The following is a 15,268-nucleotide window of genomic DNA, read 5'->3' on the forward strand; positions in this document are numbered from 1 at the left end:
CTTTGCCCTGGAGGCAAACACTGTCAAGCTAGAAATACACCAATACCAAATAACATAATTGTAACTAATATTTTAAAAAATAATTTACAGATATTTAAAGATTTAAATATTTTAACTTTTACTACTCTTTCTGGCAGAAAACTGATGATCTGATTCTCTAGTACCTCAGGGGCTGTATTGCTATTCACTCTTTTGTCTGCACTGAAAATCATTGGTAGGGCATGACATGGTCTTTTGTTCAAGACTAATGAATTACGCAGATCTGATCCAGATTTGATCCTTCATAGAGATAGCAAATCAAAAGACATCCAAAACGTCTTTTCTGATTTCATGCTACTTCTCTCAGGGTCATGAAAAGCAGACAGTTGACAGAATTCACATCTTAGAAGAGTACTATAAAACCACATCTGGCAAATGCTTCTCTGTGCTGGAGTCAGACCATCTGCTGTTGTTCAACCAACAGCGCATTTGTTCCATCACCAGTGTTGTCAATATTAGCTGTGTCAAATAACTCACATAAAGTTGATCATGAATGTTGGCACCATGCTTCAACAGCGTTTCCACTACTTTTGCATGCCCGTACTGACAAGCAGCTAGAAGTGCAGTACCTCCATCCTGTGAAAAAGCAAAGAATGGGTACAGTCAGGTAAGAGTCAGGCACTGGACTAAACATCGCCATACAAAAAGAAAAGCAGATTTTATGGCTTTTCAGAATTTGGCTCACAGCAGTTCTGTAGCAGCTAGCTGCTGAATGTTTCATAAGTTTAGTACCAAGTCTTGCCACGCAAATCTTGAAACTTGGCTCTGTCACTATAAACTGTTTTCTCCTGAGTTTTTTATAGCGCTTTTTGTTCTGCTTTTTGTTCCTCCTCTTCTGCTTTCCCACTAGAAACTTTTGTTTTGTTTCCTTCACAACTCCTCCATGTCTCTTCCCTTTACAGCCAAATCCCGCCCTCCTGCCAAGCTCTTCCACCTACTAAAGGACAGCACACCTTTCCCCTGCTCCAAGCCTACCGATCATTTACTCTTCTTTAGCCAGAACTTCACTCCCTGTCGTTTCCTGCCTCTAACATATTGATTGTTGGCCTAAGGAAGAGTAGGGAGGGTGCATTTTGAAGTATGCTAGCTGACTAGACCAAAGTCAGACCAAACACATGACCACCAGTGAAAGCCACATTACTTCTGCTGAAGAAGTGAGATCCCTGCAGGTAGGATCAATCCCAGGCAGTTTTGTTGCTGCACATCACCACTAAAGGGAGACCTAGGCATGTGCATTGAATCCTGCTTGTAGACACGCTCCCTTGGGAGCCATCTGAGAAGGGAAACACCTCAGTGTCCTGGCAGTTGAATCCAAGCCAGCTGAAACAACAATGGGTCTTGCCATCTTAAGTGCACTGTTCCCCACTCAAAAATTACCAGTATTTCTGACACTAATATGGAGAGGAAGTTCTTATCTTCTGCCTGGGGTGGCACCATACCATCGTGCAAAGATGAGGCACACCCCTATTCATCCTCACCAGAGGTCTCTCTCCTTCCCTGCCTTCTCCCAATCTCAAGCCCCTCCTCCACAAGATAAGCTATCTGAAGTATTTCAGATAAATGGTTTCTAGAGCTGTCATTAATGTAGGCAGAAGACTGTGTTTTCCCTCAGCTTTGTTCTCTGAAACAGCTCCAAAGTTTTGTCTGAAATTTTCCACACAGACAGATATCCACAAGAGAAGTTACAGCTTGAACAGCCAAATGGATCTTTTATAATGGGAAGTGCCAATCAAATTTATTAATCTGTGGTGCTATTTCATGCCTACAATAACCTCATGAAAACTCAAGCTCTTGACATGATTGAGCTAACCCATAGGAACTGTATATAACTGCTCTCAAATTCATCTTCCTTCCCTGTGACGCTGAAAAGCAAATGAGGCTTGAATGTCAACAAAGTCACGGATGTGAAGCTGTTATACAACAATCTAAGAATTGCATATTAATTCTAAATTGTTTGAGTAAATATAATGTGTAATCAGGTTGATGGAGTTAAGTTACTCTGTAGCTACAAGGTGTCATTAGACCTTCCTGTCAAATTGAACTACCCTAATTTAACAAGAACTGCTGAAACAAAACATGCAAGCAATCACAGAGGATTCTGAATTAAAGAAATGCCTTATACACACTTGAAGACAATGGCAAAAACTAACAGCTTTGTGAAACCTATTTGCTGTCTCCAACCAGCTGAAAGACATTTTGCTTGAGTGGTGAATTACCAGATCAAAGGGCTGCAAACAAAATAGACATTTTCAAAGACTCTTTCCCTGAATGAAATGGAGAGAGAAAGGTCAGTGAGTTAAGAAGAGAAACTGTACTATCTAGATTGGAGTTCCTCTGCTGAGAAGCAGGGCAGGATGATTTTTAGGAAGCTTAAAAATATTGAGGTTCCCTGTATGGAGGGTAGACACACTCAGCTGCACGAGGGAATAGTTTGTTAATTGCTTTATGGTTTAGTTTTTGCTTTCTAAAAATTAGTGCGTTCTCAACAAACTCCTGTTATTTTAAGAAGATTGTTTGGTTATTAATGTAAGTTCTGGAAGGAACCAAATATCAGGTCCCAAACAAAAGGCAGGCCTGCAAAGCTAACCACAGTTAGCACAGCAGAGCTGAAGGCCAACACTTGGGAGTCCAACTGTGTGATCTCACTTTGAGAAATTATACAGCCTGAAGTTTAAGAAGGAAGACACTTCTCACAGGATATACTTGGGGTCTCAAAATGGCAATCCTAACCAAGTGTTTGGTTGAATCCATTGAACAGTTTTAGATAGATACATTTTTTTAAAGAATGACACATTTCCAAAATACACCATTTAGATCTTTCAGACTAGAACAACCAAGTTTTCTCCATCACCCTGATTAGAGTTTGGAGATCAGAAAAAAGCTTTGCATGGCCCCCAGTTCCAGCTGTCCACCCTGAATCAAATATATATACTGGGTCAGAAAGAACTAAGTAACAGCTCCTTGGTATCTAAGACCTGTTCTACTGCATGTCTCCTATGAAGTTGAATACTTTCAACAGAAAAGACTGTGATTTTATTTGCACACTCTGGGTGAGGGTACCACTATGATAAGCAGAGATAGGTCTTTCTGCAAGAAAGGGAAGTCAAAGCCAGGAATCTTTTCCACTGGCCATGTGGTAAGACAACACTCAGATAAATCAAAAAACTGTCAAACGGTGCGAAAGCCCATGGTTTCTTAGGAGGAAAATTCAGCCCCTTCTCCCCCATATCAAACTTCCATCTTACTTTACCTTACACTTTCCTCCAGCAAGCTCTGTCTGGAGACCCCCATGTTTTGTAGAATCATAGAATAGTTAGGGTTGGAAAGGACCTTAAGATCATCAAGTTCCAACCGCCCTGCTGTGGGCAGGGACACCTCACACTAAACCATGTCACCTAAGGCTCTGTCCAACCTGGCCTTGAACACCGCCAGGGATGGAGCATTCACAGCCTCCCTGGGCAACCCATTCCAGTGCTTCACCACCCTAACAGGAAAGAATTTCCTCCTTATATCCAATCCAAACTTCCCCTGTTTAAGTTTTAACCCATTACCCTAATGAAGAGTCCCTCCCCAGCATCCCTATAGGCCCCCTTCAGATACTGGAAGGCTTCTATGAGGTCTCCATGCCGCCTTCTCTTCTCCAGGCTGAACAGCCCCAACTTCCTCAGCCTGTCTTCATACTGGAGGTGCTCCAGTCCCCTGATCATCCTTGTGGCCCTCCTCTGGACTTGTTCCAACAGTTCCATGTCCTTTTTATGTTGAGGACACCAGAACTGCACACAATACTTCGGGTGAGGTCTCACAAGAGCAGAGTAAAGGGACAGGATCACCTCCTTCGACCTGCTGGTCATGCTCCTTTTGATGCAGCCCAGGATACGGTTGGCTTTCTGGGCTGCAAGCGCACACTGAAACTGGCTCATATTCATTTTCTCATCAACCAACACCCCCAAGTCCTTCTCCACAGGGCTGCTCTGAATCTCTTCTCTGCCCAACCTGTAGCTGTGCCTGGGATTGCCCCAACCCAGGTGTAGGACCTTGCACTTGGCATGGTTAAACTTCATGAGGTTGGCATCAGCCCACCTCACAAGTGTGTCAAGGTCCCTCTGGATGGCATTCCTTCCCTCCAGGGTATCAACTAAACCACACAGTTTGGTGTCATTGGCAAACTTGCTGAGGGCGCACTCAATCACACTAATCAGAAAACGCCTTATGTGTGACCTGAAAAGGCATGTTTTGTCAACTGTATTGTTTCTGGGTTTGGAGGGGATGGAGGAGCTTGTTATCTTAGTCACCTTTTAACAGAAGGATGGCTTGATGGAATAATTCCAAGCTATTGAAAACATATTGTTAAATAGGAAAATAGAACAGATACAAAACCACACTCGAAGGCCAGTGGAAAATGCACACTCTCAATGCACACCTTCTCAGTGGAGCCTCCTGCTCAGGTACACGCTGCTGCACAAAGTACAAGTTTGTTTCCCAGCAAGCCTCAATCTAAAACTTTGGTGGGTTACCAAAGCCAAGTCTGGAAGCTGTAAGTATTTGTATTCCTGTGTCTAGGTCCTTACTTCAGAAGAAAAGCTGCAGTTCCCAAGCAAGGGATGAGTGAAAGTATGAACATGACATTTCCAGGATAGATCCCAGCATTAATGACGAATCTAGCAAAGCTCTCATGTTACTGTTGAGACAGAGCAGATCCTTTCAGTAAAGACAGCATGACATGATAGCTAACCTCAACTCGTTAAACCAGTGTCACTTTAATCTTGCACAGATTATTTTAACTCAGCTGGCCTTTGCTCAGGTACTATGAGCTTTTTCAGGCACAGTAGCTTGTGTCATACTTTGAGTGCTTAAAAAGTATCTTAAAAGGTACTTAGGACTGGCACATGGGCCATGTCAGATATAAATTCAGAAGAGACAGCCAGTAATATGGGGGCTGGGAGAAAAGTTTCAAGGTGAGCAACAGTAGAACACAAACCTGTATTTGTCCAAAGCCTGAAGCCATTAGGAGCATAAGAATGCAGGAATATATTTGTTTTAATTTAGATCTTTACTCCTTTTTATCCTTTTATCTGTCCTACTGACTCATGTCATGTATATTTTGCATGCTTCATAAGGATCATAAATTGTCATGAAAATCAAACAATTTCAAAGGAGTCATTCAAATCACAGACTATAACAGCTTTAAGGATTGGTTGCTGTGGGGTAAAGAGCTATTCCTTCTTTAAACACATTGCTATGGATCCCAGGGTAAGTGAGTGGCAAATGTCTTTGCAAATTATTGGGATTCTCCAAAATTTGGCCAGCATATCAAGGACAAGCATATGTAATGAAAATATGCTGGGTTTGGTTCTGTTTGCTGAAAGCAGAGGTTCTAGTACTGCTTTGGACAAAGAAACTGAATTGATACACTGATGTCAGCGATGAATTGAAGCTGTTCACCCCACGACAGGGGATGAACCAACCCAGGCTCTACCGTCTGTGCTTCTGGCTATTCTGAGAAGATTTTGTAAAAGGATTGAGATGAGCAAATAAATAGAAGCTCTGTGGTGCATTTCATCCTGGCACAGATGGGTAAATAGGAATTTAGGGAGGACTGAAGCCATTGTGCTTTTACGTATCCTATGGTAGCACTCAGAGACATCCCGAAATAGATGAAATTCCATTCTGTGCAAATGAAGTACATATACACCTAAAATGGGATCCTACCTAACATGTATAAAAAGACCCTTTCCCCTTGTACTGTAGGATGGCTTGAGAATAAAGACTATCAACTATCACTATCAAGGGACTGACCTTTGATCGACTTAAGCCATTAATTCTAGGTAACAGAAGCTAGTCCCAAGTTAATAGTTTCACAATATGTTGCTTTACACATATTAAGCAGAAAATGTTCAAGTGAGGAAATCCTTTTGCCATCCTCCTGCTGCCATGTCATATTTGATGTGAACAGGAAAAAAGCCTTGATTGTTGGAATGTATCAGCATGCAAAACCAGACCCATCATCTTACTTTATTCCTAAATTCAGTAGAGGCTCCAAATTCAAAGAGAAACTTCACTACGTCGTTGTGGCCTTGCTGTGCAGCAAAGAACAGAGGAGTTGCACCTGACTGTAAGGAATAAAATGGATTAAAAAAACCTCAAACACATAAGATACTTTCAAATCTAAAAGTATTCACAATCTGTTCTATATCAGCTGAAAAGACAGAATGATTTTGAGGACTTCTGAGGACACCAGGTATCTTAGGTCAGTTTTATTCCTATTGCACTGAGAAATCTGTCCAGCATCGTATGTTTGAATAAAATGCAAGTTTCATAAGGGGCTTCTGGGCAGTTACTCAAATAGACCTCTTAGAATTTACTAACTTCTACCCAGTCACCAGATAGGGAAAAAAAGCCCAGAGTGAGAAAAGAACAGCTAATTTGAAATCAACACCTATTCCACATGAAATTCACTCCAGTGTCTAATGCCTTTACAATAGGTCTCTTGACACCATTTCAGAGCCTCCTCTTCCAGACACATTTATGGGGCTTTCACTTCCCTAAGCTTCACAACACCTTCGGAGTACAAGAGCACTGGTTAAGCTACTGGTTGAATTTAGTTTCAAAACAGTGCCATTTTTCTTTAGGGCTTAAACTTCATCTGTGTTGCTTCTTCTCTGCAACAGAGTAATTTTGGAGGATTTCAGGGTTTCTTTTTGTTGGCTTGCTGAATCACTGCATCCTGAGCAATACTCAAGAGCAGCCCCATAAAACTGTTCTCAACTTTTCCTTTTGTCCCTGGTTTTCAAGCAGCGTTTACCCTAAGGGAAGGAACATGTTTAAATACTAGATTTGCTGGAACAGGACCCCCCAGAAAGACACATTCACGATTAGAGCAAGTTTAGGCCAGTAAGTGCAAAGAAACTTTTATCATTGAACATGGCATTCACTGACTCAGTAACTTGCAGGTGTCAGCATGAGATTAATTCTCTGGTTCCAGGTTTCCAAGGAAAGTGAGAAACATTGGCTTGTATTGTTAAAGCAACAAACATACTGCTGTCCTGCATTGCCAGCCACCTTCCCGTGTCACTGCATGCCCTCCTTAAACTGCTCTGCTCTTAGGACCAGTACAACTGCTGTTGTCTCAGAGCAATTTTGCTCTCTGCAGATACAGCACACAGACCAGAGCAGCTGCAGGTACTCCTTACAAACATCTGTGTGGAGTACGAGGGGAAGGCAGCTTCCTGAAGCCAGCCGCAAGCAAGCATGGTGCAAGAGATGCCTTGAAGGCAAAGCAAAGTCGCAAGGAAGGGTACAGGTGATTAAGCTGTGGGATTGTTAGAGATGAGTTGGCTCAGACCAAAAGGCAGAAACTCCAAAACGTAGTGAGCCAAAATAATCCTCAGGCTAGCAATGACATCCATTCCATTTGAATGACTGGACTCTGCAAATCGAATGGTAAAGGATGTCTCATCCGGAGAGCTGTAAATTACTGTGCTGATAAGTAAAACTGCAGATGCATTAATGGTGTAACCCTGGAGTTACATCTCAGATGTAACTGCCCCTCACCAACCAAATGTGCTGGAAATGTTCGATGAATTATTTATAAATGTTCCTCTGGCATCTCATTTCCTATTATAAAACCCAGACATCTGATTCCTTGATGTTCTCAGAACAGACCCTGTTCATACATGCAAGTAACACAGAAGCAATTGGCAAAAAAAGCAGCAGACAACACTACACTCTTATTATTTGTAATAAGCCAACGGTCACTTAATCCCTGTTTGACTGCAGAACTTCTCCTACCTCTCTCTGCAGATTGATATCGGCTCCTTGCAACACCAATTCCCGCACACAGTCTATGTGGCCATAGTAAGATGCTACCATCAGAGCTGTTGTGCCAAGCTGGGAATAAGGAAAAACAAGTCAGTACCTTCTACAGACACCTTCAGCAATGAACCAGGCTGAATGGAAGAGACAGCAGCACCTCTTCTGAAAAGCTGAAAGAAGCTTATGATAATTGAAAAACTTGCTATCATTTAAAGCTTGCTATCACGAATACTTTGAAAATGAGCAATTAGGGGATGTTAAAGCAAAAACATTACAGACTTGTCTGCAGTGCTAAGGCCTGACCATTCAACAAATATGTATGCAATGACTTTGCCTTATTGTCCCAAAATAAATGAAACAAGGGTAACAAGAATGTTTTTGGTTTATGCACAGCATTTTTATCAGAGAATCCCAAAGATCTTTGCAACATTTCCAGGAGAATAAACTTAGACACAGGAGCTGAGTGACTTAGCTGAGTCACTTAATTCTGAGTCACAGTCAGGAGCAAGGTCTGGGTGATTTGAATACTAATTCCCTATCCAAATTATGAGAGTAATCTTTTCACTTTATATGAGATAACTTTCCATACCAGAACTATGTGTTGAAGTTCCCACAGTACACCATAAGGTCACTACTTCAGTGAACCAGGTAAGATTTAGGTTATGTGTATGTGGTGTGCAGACAACTCACAGAAACCACATGCCTAGGGATGGAACTTATCCTCTAAACCATTCACACATACCAGTTCAATTTAAAGAAGGAATGTATGATGTTTCAAAAAAGAAGCATGCAGCCTTAATCATACCAGAATATTATAGTCTAGAAAACGTGTATACCTGTTAGAATGGATAAGGCAGGATATTTTACAGTGCATTGTAAGAATTCTTTACTAAAGTTAGCCTTCTTTTGAGAAAGATCAAGGAGTAATGGACCTTATTTCTTTACATTGATCTGTCCTGCTTACTTCATTACCCATCTGAACATCCTCCCCTCCCTGTCAGAAAGACAGTTACAGCATCAGCTCCAGAAGTAGTGCAGGACAAATACTTGCCTACAGGGCAAAAGTGAAACTAAAATTAAAAGATAGGTTGAAGTCAATGGGCTTAGAACATCTTTTGCACTTTTAAGCTATTCAAAGTAAGAGAGGTTGTGACAGGTTCATGTTTCAGGCTGGAAATGTGAACAACAATCCTGTGCAACACAGACACAACTCCCAGTAAGCCAGGCCCAGCTCCAAACAACAGAAACCTGGGAATTTCTCAGCCTCAGCTTTCCCCTGCTCTTTGCCACAGCTTGGTACAATCAAGTACCTCTCCATATACTGTAGGCAGAATAGCAAGGCATGTCTGTGTTTTCACCCCATTTCACCCTAATCTCAAAACTGATTTCAACCCATGCCAATTACAGTAAGGAAATCCCCATTTAATCTATTTCCCATGTGACTGGGTTACTCTTTGCTTGTCCTTGGTGCCAAGTCCAGGAGATACTGGGGTGGGGGAGGATCAGCAGTTAGGGGGCCAGGAATTCTTCTAATTATGAGGAGCTTTGCAAGCTGACAGAATCATTGCTACCTGGGCTTAGCTGGGTTGACTCTTCACTGTGATCTATTACTATAATGACATTTCCTTGCAAAGAGAAGCCCGAGGTGTTAGGATACGTGCTTTTAATGTCAGCACCACAAATAACTGTGTAAGACACATTTTTGAGTGCTGGCAAATTCCTAACCCCTTGCCATTGATGTAAATCATCATGCTATTTTATCTTCAGCTTCAAACTTGCTTCCTGACAAGATAAGGTTTTAAATCATCCCTAAGTGCCATAAGACTCTTATATGCCTATTGTTAGATCCCTGCCACACACTCTGCACAGAGGGCTATGGAAAGTGATGCAAAATCAGTGCCCAGGGTGTAGGTGCATTATGTGCATACGCTGTCTTTGCAGTCCACATCTACTCGCCCACTGTTCATCAGCAGCTGGAGGAGAGCCAGGTTTCCTTTTCTTGCAGCCCAAAATGCAGCATTGGCAAGTGGTGTTTCTTTCTGGTGGAAAAAGAAAGAAAAGAAAGAAAGGAACCACTTTGGAAGATACATTGGACAAACATACACATGTGAATTCTGCATTCAAGCCAGGCACGTTTCAGCTCAGTGTGCTGCTCTTTCAAAACCGGAGCATGAAAGAGAAACTAATTTAATTTCTTTGTGCAGTTAAAGAGATCAGCCTCTCCATACTACCTCATGTAGTTTCAGGTTTTCCCTGTGTCCATGGCAGCCTATGTCACTTAGCTTGTAATGAGAGTCGATGATGCTAGTCCAGATCCACAGGGAAACATCCCAGAAAACAATGTGCTAACTAGCACCTGTACTGTCTGCTTCTGTGGTGGGGCTGAGCAGTTCGAAAGGCTGAATCATCCTGCTGACATGTCCTGCTGCAGGACATGCTCCCAGGTTTTAGGCTGGCTCTCTGCTGTCTCCTTCTTTTTTGTCTTTTCAAGTCCCACTAAAGCAAAAAGTATTGCTCATGCATTTCTCATACTGTTTGGTCTGCCTCCTCCCTGGAGTTAACACCCTGTAACTGTGGGCACATGAAGTATCTCCTGAGTGATGCCAGGGAAAAAAGGGATAAAATCTTTCTGTCTATACACTTACAGATTCATTTACTAGGTATGCAGGGCAATATGTAAGTTAAAATTAGGAAACTCTAGATAACACAGTCCACTGTTAAACAAATTGGTAATAATATAATCCTCTTTTGAGGCTTTCTTAGTCTTAGAAACAATGCCACAGTGTGACTTCTTCTGGATAGAAGCAAATTATCACTGCCCCAGCATAGGAGGAGGACAGCAGAAAAAGACACAGACTTTGCACCTGGCCTCTTTGTTATATCCATGCAAGCAGCTGCCAAAATGCTGCCCTGACAGGTAAGCACTGTGACGGGTGAATTATGGAGGCAAAACATCACTGTGATGGCAATAGTATGTATCCTAAAGCAGGCTCATGCTGCTGTTTTTTCATAAGGCCTAAAACCACCAACAGTTCAGTAAAGCACCTTTTCACTGGCAGTCATCTTAGACAAAAACACTGTCAAAAATAGCCGGGGGTTTGGTTCTCCAGTGAATCCTACCTTCAGGATAATCCAAACAGAGTGCACAGTGGATAGAAAAGTCAATCATTCAGCTTCAGAAAATGTAATACACGCTTCTCCATGTCTAAATGTCAGTAGACATGTGTAATGAGGTAGAGAATCAGGATTGAATGGTTTTATGCTTGATGCTTAAAATGCACACATAGAGGAGAGTTTGAATTGCTTCCTTCACTGATGCAAGGGTAATAAGCCTCACAGAAACCAGCAGACAGAAGACAAATCCTGTATGAATCTATCACAGATCTGTCACACTGATCACTTTCCACGAGTTGCATTTTTAATATTCATAGATTAGAAAACTGGCAGTTGTTTGAGATGAGAGAAGTTTCAACCACTCAATAAATTATACGACACTTCCTATAAATTGATAGCAATATTTCTTGTGCCAGCACACACAGGGTCAGGAGTCTGAAAAATACAGTAAGAACGATATATAGCAAGATCAAATTCTGATCTTCCTTTTACAGCTAATACATTTTCCCAGGTGAATCTGTAGATAATGTCAATCAAAGTAAAGCTAGCAGTTTATACCCTTGCTGGTAACGCAGTAGTGTTTTCCTGTTTTCACATTTTTAACCACTAAAATTTTACATAAAAACAAACAGTTGCCCTAAACACACAGTGGCCCATGTTGCCCTTTTTGCTCTGCTCTATTAGGCAGCTACTTAATTGTAGAGCTGGTAGTTAGAAATATTGTCTTACTTTATTATGATATTAAGTGGAAAGCTATTGCAAAGAATTCTATATAGACCTTTCTGAATGGGAAACCAAATTCCTTCATATATCTCTATCTCTGTTTATATCTATATCTATACATCTATATCTACAAATACATCTATATCTATATCTAACTCTATCTATCTATTCTTTTTATACCTCACTCTATCCTTTAAATGTTGAGAAAACTTTAGGATATGGCAATATATTCATACAAGGAAAGATTTATTTCATCCAGACAGGTTTTCTAAAAGAGGACACAGTAGCAATATGACTGCATTTTATTATGCCCACCATACAATATCACCTTTATTTATCAGATAGGCAGGAGCCAGAATCAATATTCAGGAACTCTTCACCTGCTTTCATCAGTTTACATGAGGAGAGAACTAAGTTGCCAGTGCTACCTTAGTCTGGAAGTAGAAGTCCAAAATCATAAATTCCTACTTCATTTTTTTCCCCCCTTGTAATTACTAAAGCAGCTCTCCAGCAAAGTTGTCCTCATGCTTTGGATCAGACCCAAGGAATGGAAGAATTCTCCAGTGCATCAAGGATATGAAATCAGGTTTTTCCCAGTGGTGCTTTTGACCCAATTTGGAACAACTGCTATCAGTACTCGTATTTCCCCTTGTGCTCCCACTTCCTTGTATAAAAATAGAGTAAACAACATGCTCAGACCATCAACCATACTGTGATTAGATAAAAAAAGCAAACACAAATCTGAGCTATTTTGTCTGCTAAGATGAATGGAATTTGCAAAATCATTCAGGTGATCTGCATACGCTACAACGACAGCCTCAGGGAGTACCATGTGGCAATTTCTTTTCTGCTTTCAAACCAAGGATTTATACCTCGGTGCTCTTCATTTTCAGGTGATATCAGCAATGCTGACATCACTGGTAGGCCAAATGTAAGGCCCTACTTCGGGATTACTAATCTGATTAATTGAATAATTTTTGAGCAATAAATGGGTTTTAAATAGCAGTATGTGACATAAATCTTGACTGCTGTTTTTCAGTTATGGACTCGATCCTGTCTCATCAGATACTTAGGGAGAGGTACTGTTGAATTTCAAGAGCTTAAATGTATACAATTTCCATGCAATTTCTATTACAAAGCTAGTCTGCTCCTAAAGCCGCCTTAAAGTAAATGATTGATTCTCAGCATTGACAGTCTGGGAACAGAATGTAATAAATGTTTGAAAAAGCGATTAGCTAATGGCTTTGGTGAAAATGACATGTTTCATAATGTCATTTGTTTCAGCATCAGCAACTTTTAGGATACAATTTCCTCTACCTCATCAAGATCTCCAGAGCATTATTTCAGACTCTGGCTGTACTACTCATTTCTATTTTTTATATACTTTCATGAGGGCCCAAAGATGAAAAGCTGGCATTATATTCATGCTGTACTTACATCAAGCAAAAATACTTATTCATAGAACCATAGAACCATAAACTCATAGAATCATATTGCCTTGGGTTGGAAGGGACCTTAAAGATCATTTGATTCCAATCACCTGCCACGGTCAGGACACTTTCGACTAGACCAGGTTGCTCAAAGCCCTGTCCAGCCTCGCCTTGAACACTGCCAGGGATGGGGAATCCACAACTTCTCTGGGCAACCTGTGCCAGTGCCTCAGCAACCTCATAGTGAAGAATTTCTTCCTAATACATAATCTCAATCTCCCCTCTTTCAGTTTAAAGCCATTCCCCCTTGTCCTGTTCCTATGTGCCCTGATAAAAAGTCCCTCTCCATCTTTCTTGTATGACCCCTTTAGTTACTGGAAGACTGCTGTATGGTTTCCCTGAAGCCTTTTCTTCTCCAGGCAGAACAAGCCCAGCTTTCTCAGATTGCCTTCATAGGAGAGCTTCTGGCCATCCTCAGGACTTGTGGACTCCTCTGGACCATTCAAAAATGGCCTAGAGGAAAATATACATTATAAATCTGACAAGACCATTTCTATGCAGCAATACAGAAAAAATAAAATGCACTAATGTGTCTGTATATGTCATCTTAAGAATATTGAGGGGAAAAGTATCATTTAAGTGCTGTGATCAGCAGCTCCTGCTCCCTGCCCTACCTTTGACTTGCTGTTTGCAGAGAAGAGGCAGGTCGTAGTGGGGTAACAACTGGTTAAGAACAGTACCATTTTTAAACAGTGATCTTAAAGATGAAAGAAAAGAGGCTTAGGCAAAGAGAAAGGAGATGAGGAGAACACTGGCCTGGTGGCTGTTCCTTGTTCTGTCAAAATACAAGAAAATTCCCTTTTCTTTCTCAGTTTCTAAACAATTCCTAATGGACAGGAGAAACTGAGTAAAAAGTTTGAAGAAGAAGAACTGGAAATCAGGATCAAGCATGATAGAGAGGAAAATGTTAGTGGACCTGAGGAGGAAAGAGAGAGGAATTTATTAGATAACCATATATCTTATATGAAGGATACTGATAAAAAAGAAAAGTAGTTCAAGATATCAACGTAAGTTTAGACAGGCAAAAGCTAGTAGAAGAAGAGGGGATATTCATGTGTGTAGACAGTGAGAAAGCAAGATAAATGATACCTCATGAGTAAGTAGGATAATCAAATGGAAAACATGAATAAACAGTGGCAAACAGAGATGTCAGGAATCCAAGTACAGGGTCTTCTGAGAGAAAGTGAAAATGCCAACAAAAAAAAGAGACATAAAAGAGAGGAAAAGCAGAGGGAGGTGGGGGCTGAAGTTCTCCAGAGGGAGAGAGAGCTGGCAGTGAGTGAGTTGCCTTGAACAGGAGTACTTGAGGGAATAGAAAGTGAGAAATACAGCACACAAAAGGAGCTGATGGGAACAGAACAGAAAAGAAAACCTGAAGGACAAAGCTAAAAAAGGAGGCTAGAAAAACAAGGCAAGAAGAAGTGGATAGCACCACCAACAGCATGGGACTAGCATCCTTTAGGGTGGATTCCTGTGGGGAAGAAAGGTGGGAAAAAACTCACAGACACAGATTGGAGCAACAGAAGAGACTAAGAAAAGCAAGCAGGTGTGAGACCAGTGTGGGACCAAAAAGGGAGTGACCCCAGAGATCTCACCATCCAGGGTGAAGCTAAGGCTGAGCTGCTTCCTGCCCCATTAGGGCTTTAAGTGCAGGCGGAAACCACCTGCTGCACTACCATGGAACTGACAGGGTGTCACTGCAGCAGCAGTAATCCCAGCAGGGAGACACCTCGACAGGAGTGAGAGGCAGGCACAGGGAATAATCCAACAAATAAAGCGATGCAACACAGGCAATATGGCAAGGGTCTGGCACACAGCTGGTGATCAATAAGAGAGGGCAAGCGCAGCATCCAGAAAGTGCATAACCGAGGAGAAGATGTACATCTCATGTAAGGCCAATTGATTTCACTAATCCTGTCCTCAGATTAAAAAAAGCCAAATCTATTTCAGGTGATCTTTTAAAATGACTGCTCTTGCATCGTTTTGGATGGAAAAAGTACAAAAAGTGACAGGAGTCGCAGACAGAAAAGGGAACAAACCAGCCCAGCTTCAGTAGCAACTGTAACCCAAAACAACTAGAACGAATAAAG

General features: G+C 41.4%; 1 protein-coding gene across 3 annotated transcripts in view; it reads right to left on the reverse strand.

Annotated features, from left to right (window-relative positions):
• ANKRD29 (ankyrin repeat domain 29) overlaps window positions 1–15,268 on the reverse strand; it is a 38,097-nt gene that overhangs the window by 15,730 nt on the left and 7,099 nt on the right. For 2 of the 3 annotated variants that reach the window (XM_057397622.1, XM_057397620.1), the window contains exons 2-5: window positions 9,780–9,890; window positions 7,828–7,926; window positions 6,051–6,149; window positions 517–615 (exon numbers count right to left, since the gene is read on the reverse strand). In XM_057397622.1, the coding sequence (XP_057253605.1) occupies window positions 517–615; window positions 6,051–6,149; window positions 7,828–7,926; window positions 9,780–9,818 (336 nt within the window). In that variant the 5' untranslated portion in view covers window positions 9,819–9,890. The remainder of the gene's footprint in view (window positions 1–516; window positions 616–6,050; window positions 6,150–7,827; window positions 7,927–9,779; window positions 9,891–15,268) is intronic. The other variant, XM_057397623.1, reaches the window with a different exon arrangement.

The sequence above is a fragment of the Pezoporus wallicus genome, unplaced genomic scaffold (genome assembly GCF_028554395.1).
Source record: "Pezoporus wallicus isolate ANWC-B61680 ecotype Strahan unplaced genomic scaffold, APGP_CSIRO_Pwel_v1 contig_227, whole genome shotgun sequence".
Taxonomy (NCBI): domain Eukaryota; kingdom Metazoa; phylum Chordata; class Aves; order Psittaciformes; family Psittacidae; genus Pezoporus; species Pezoporus wallicus.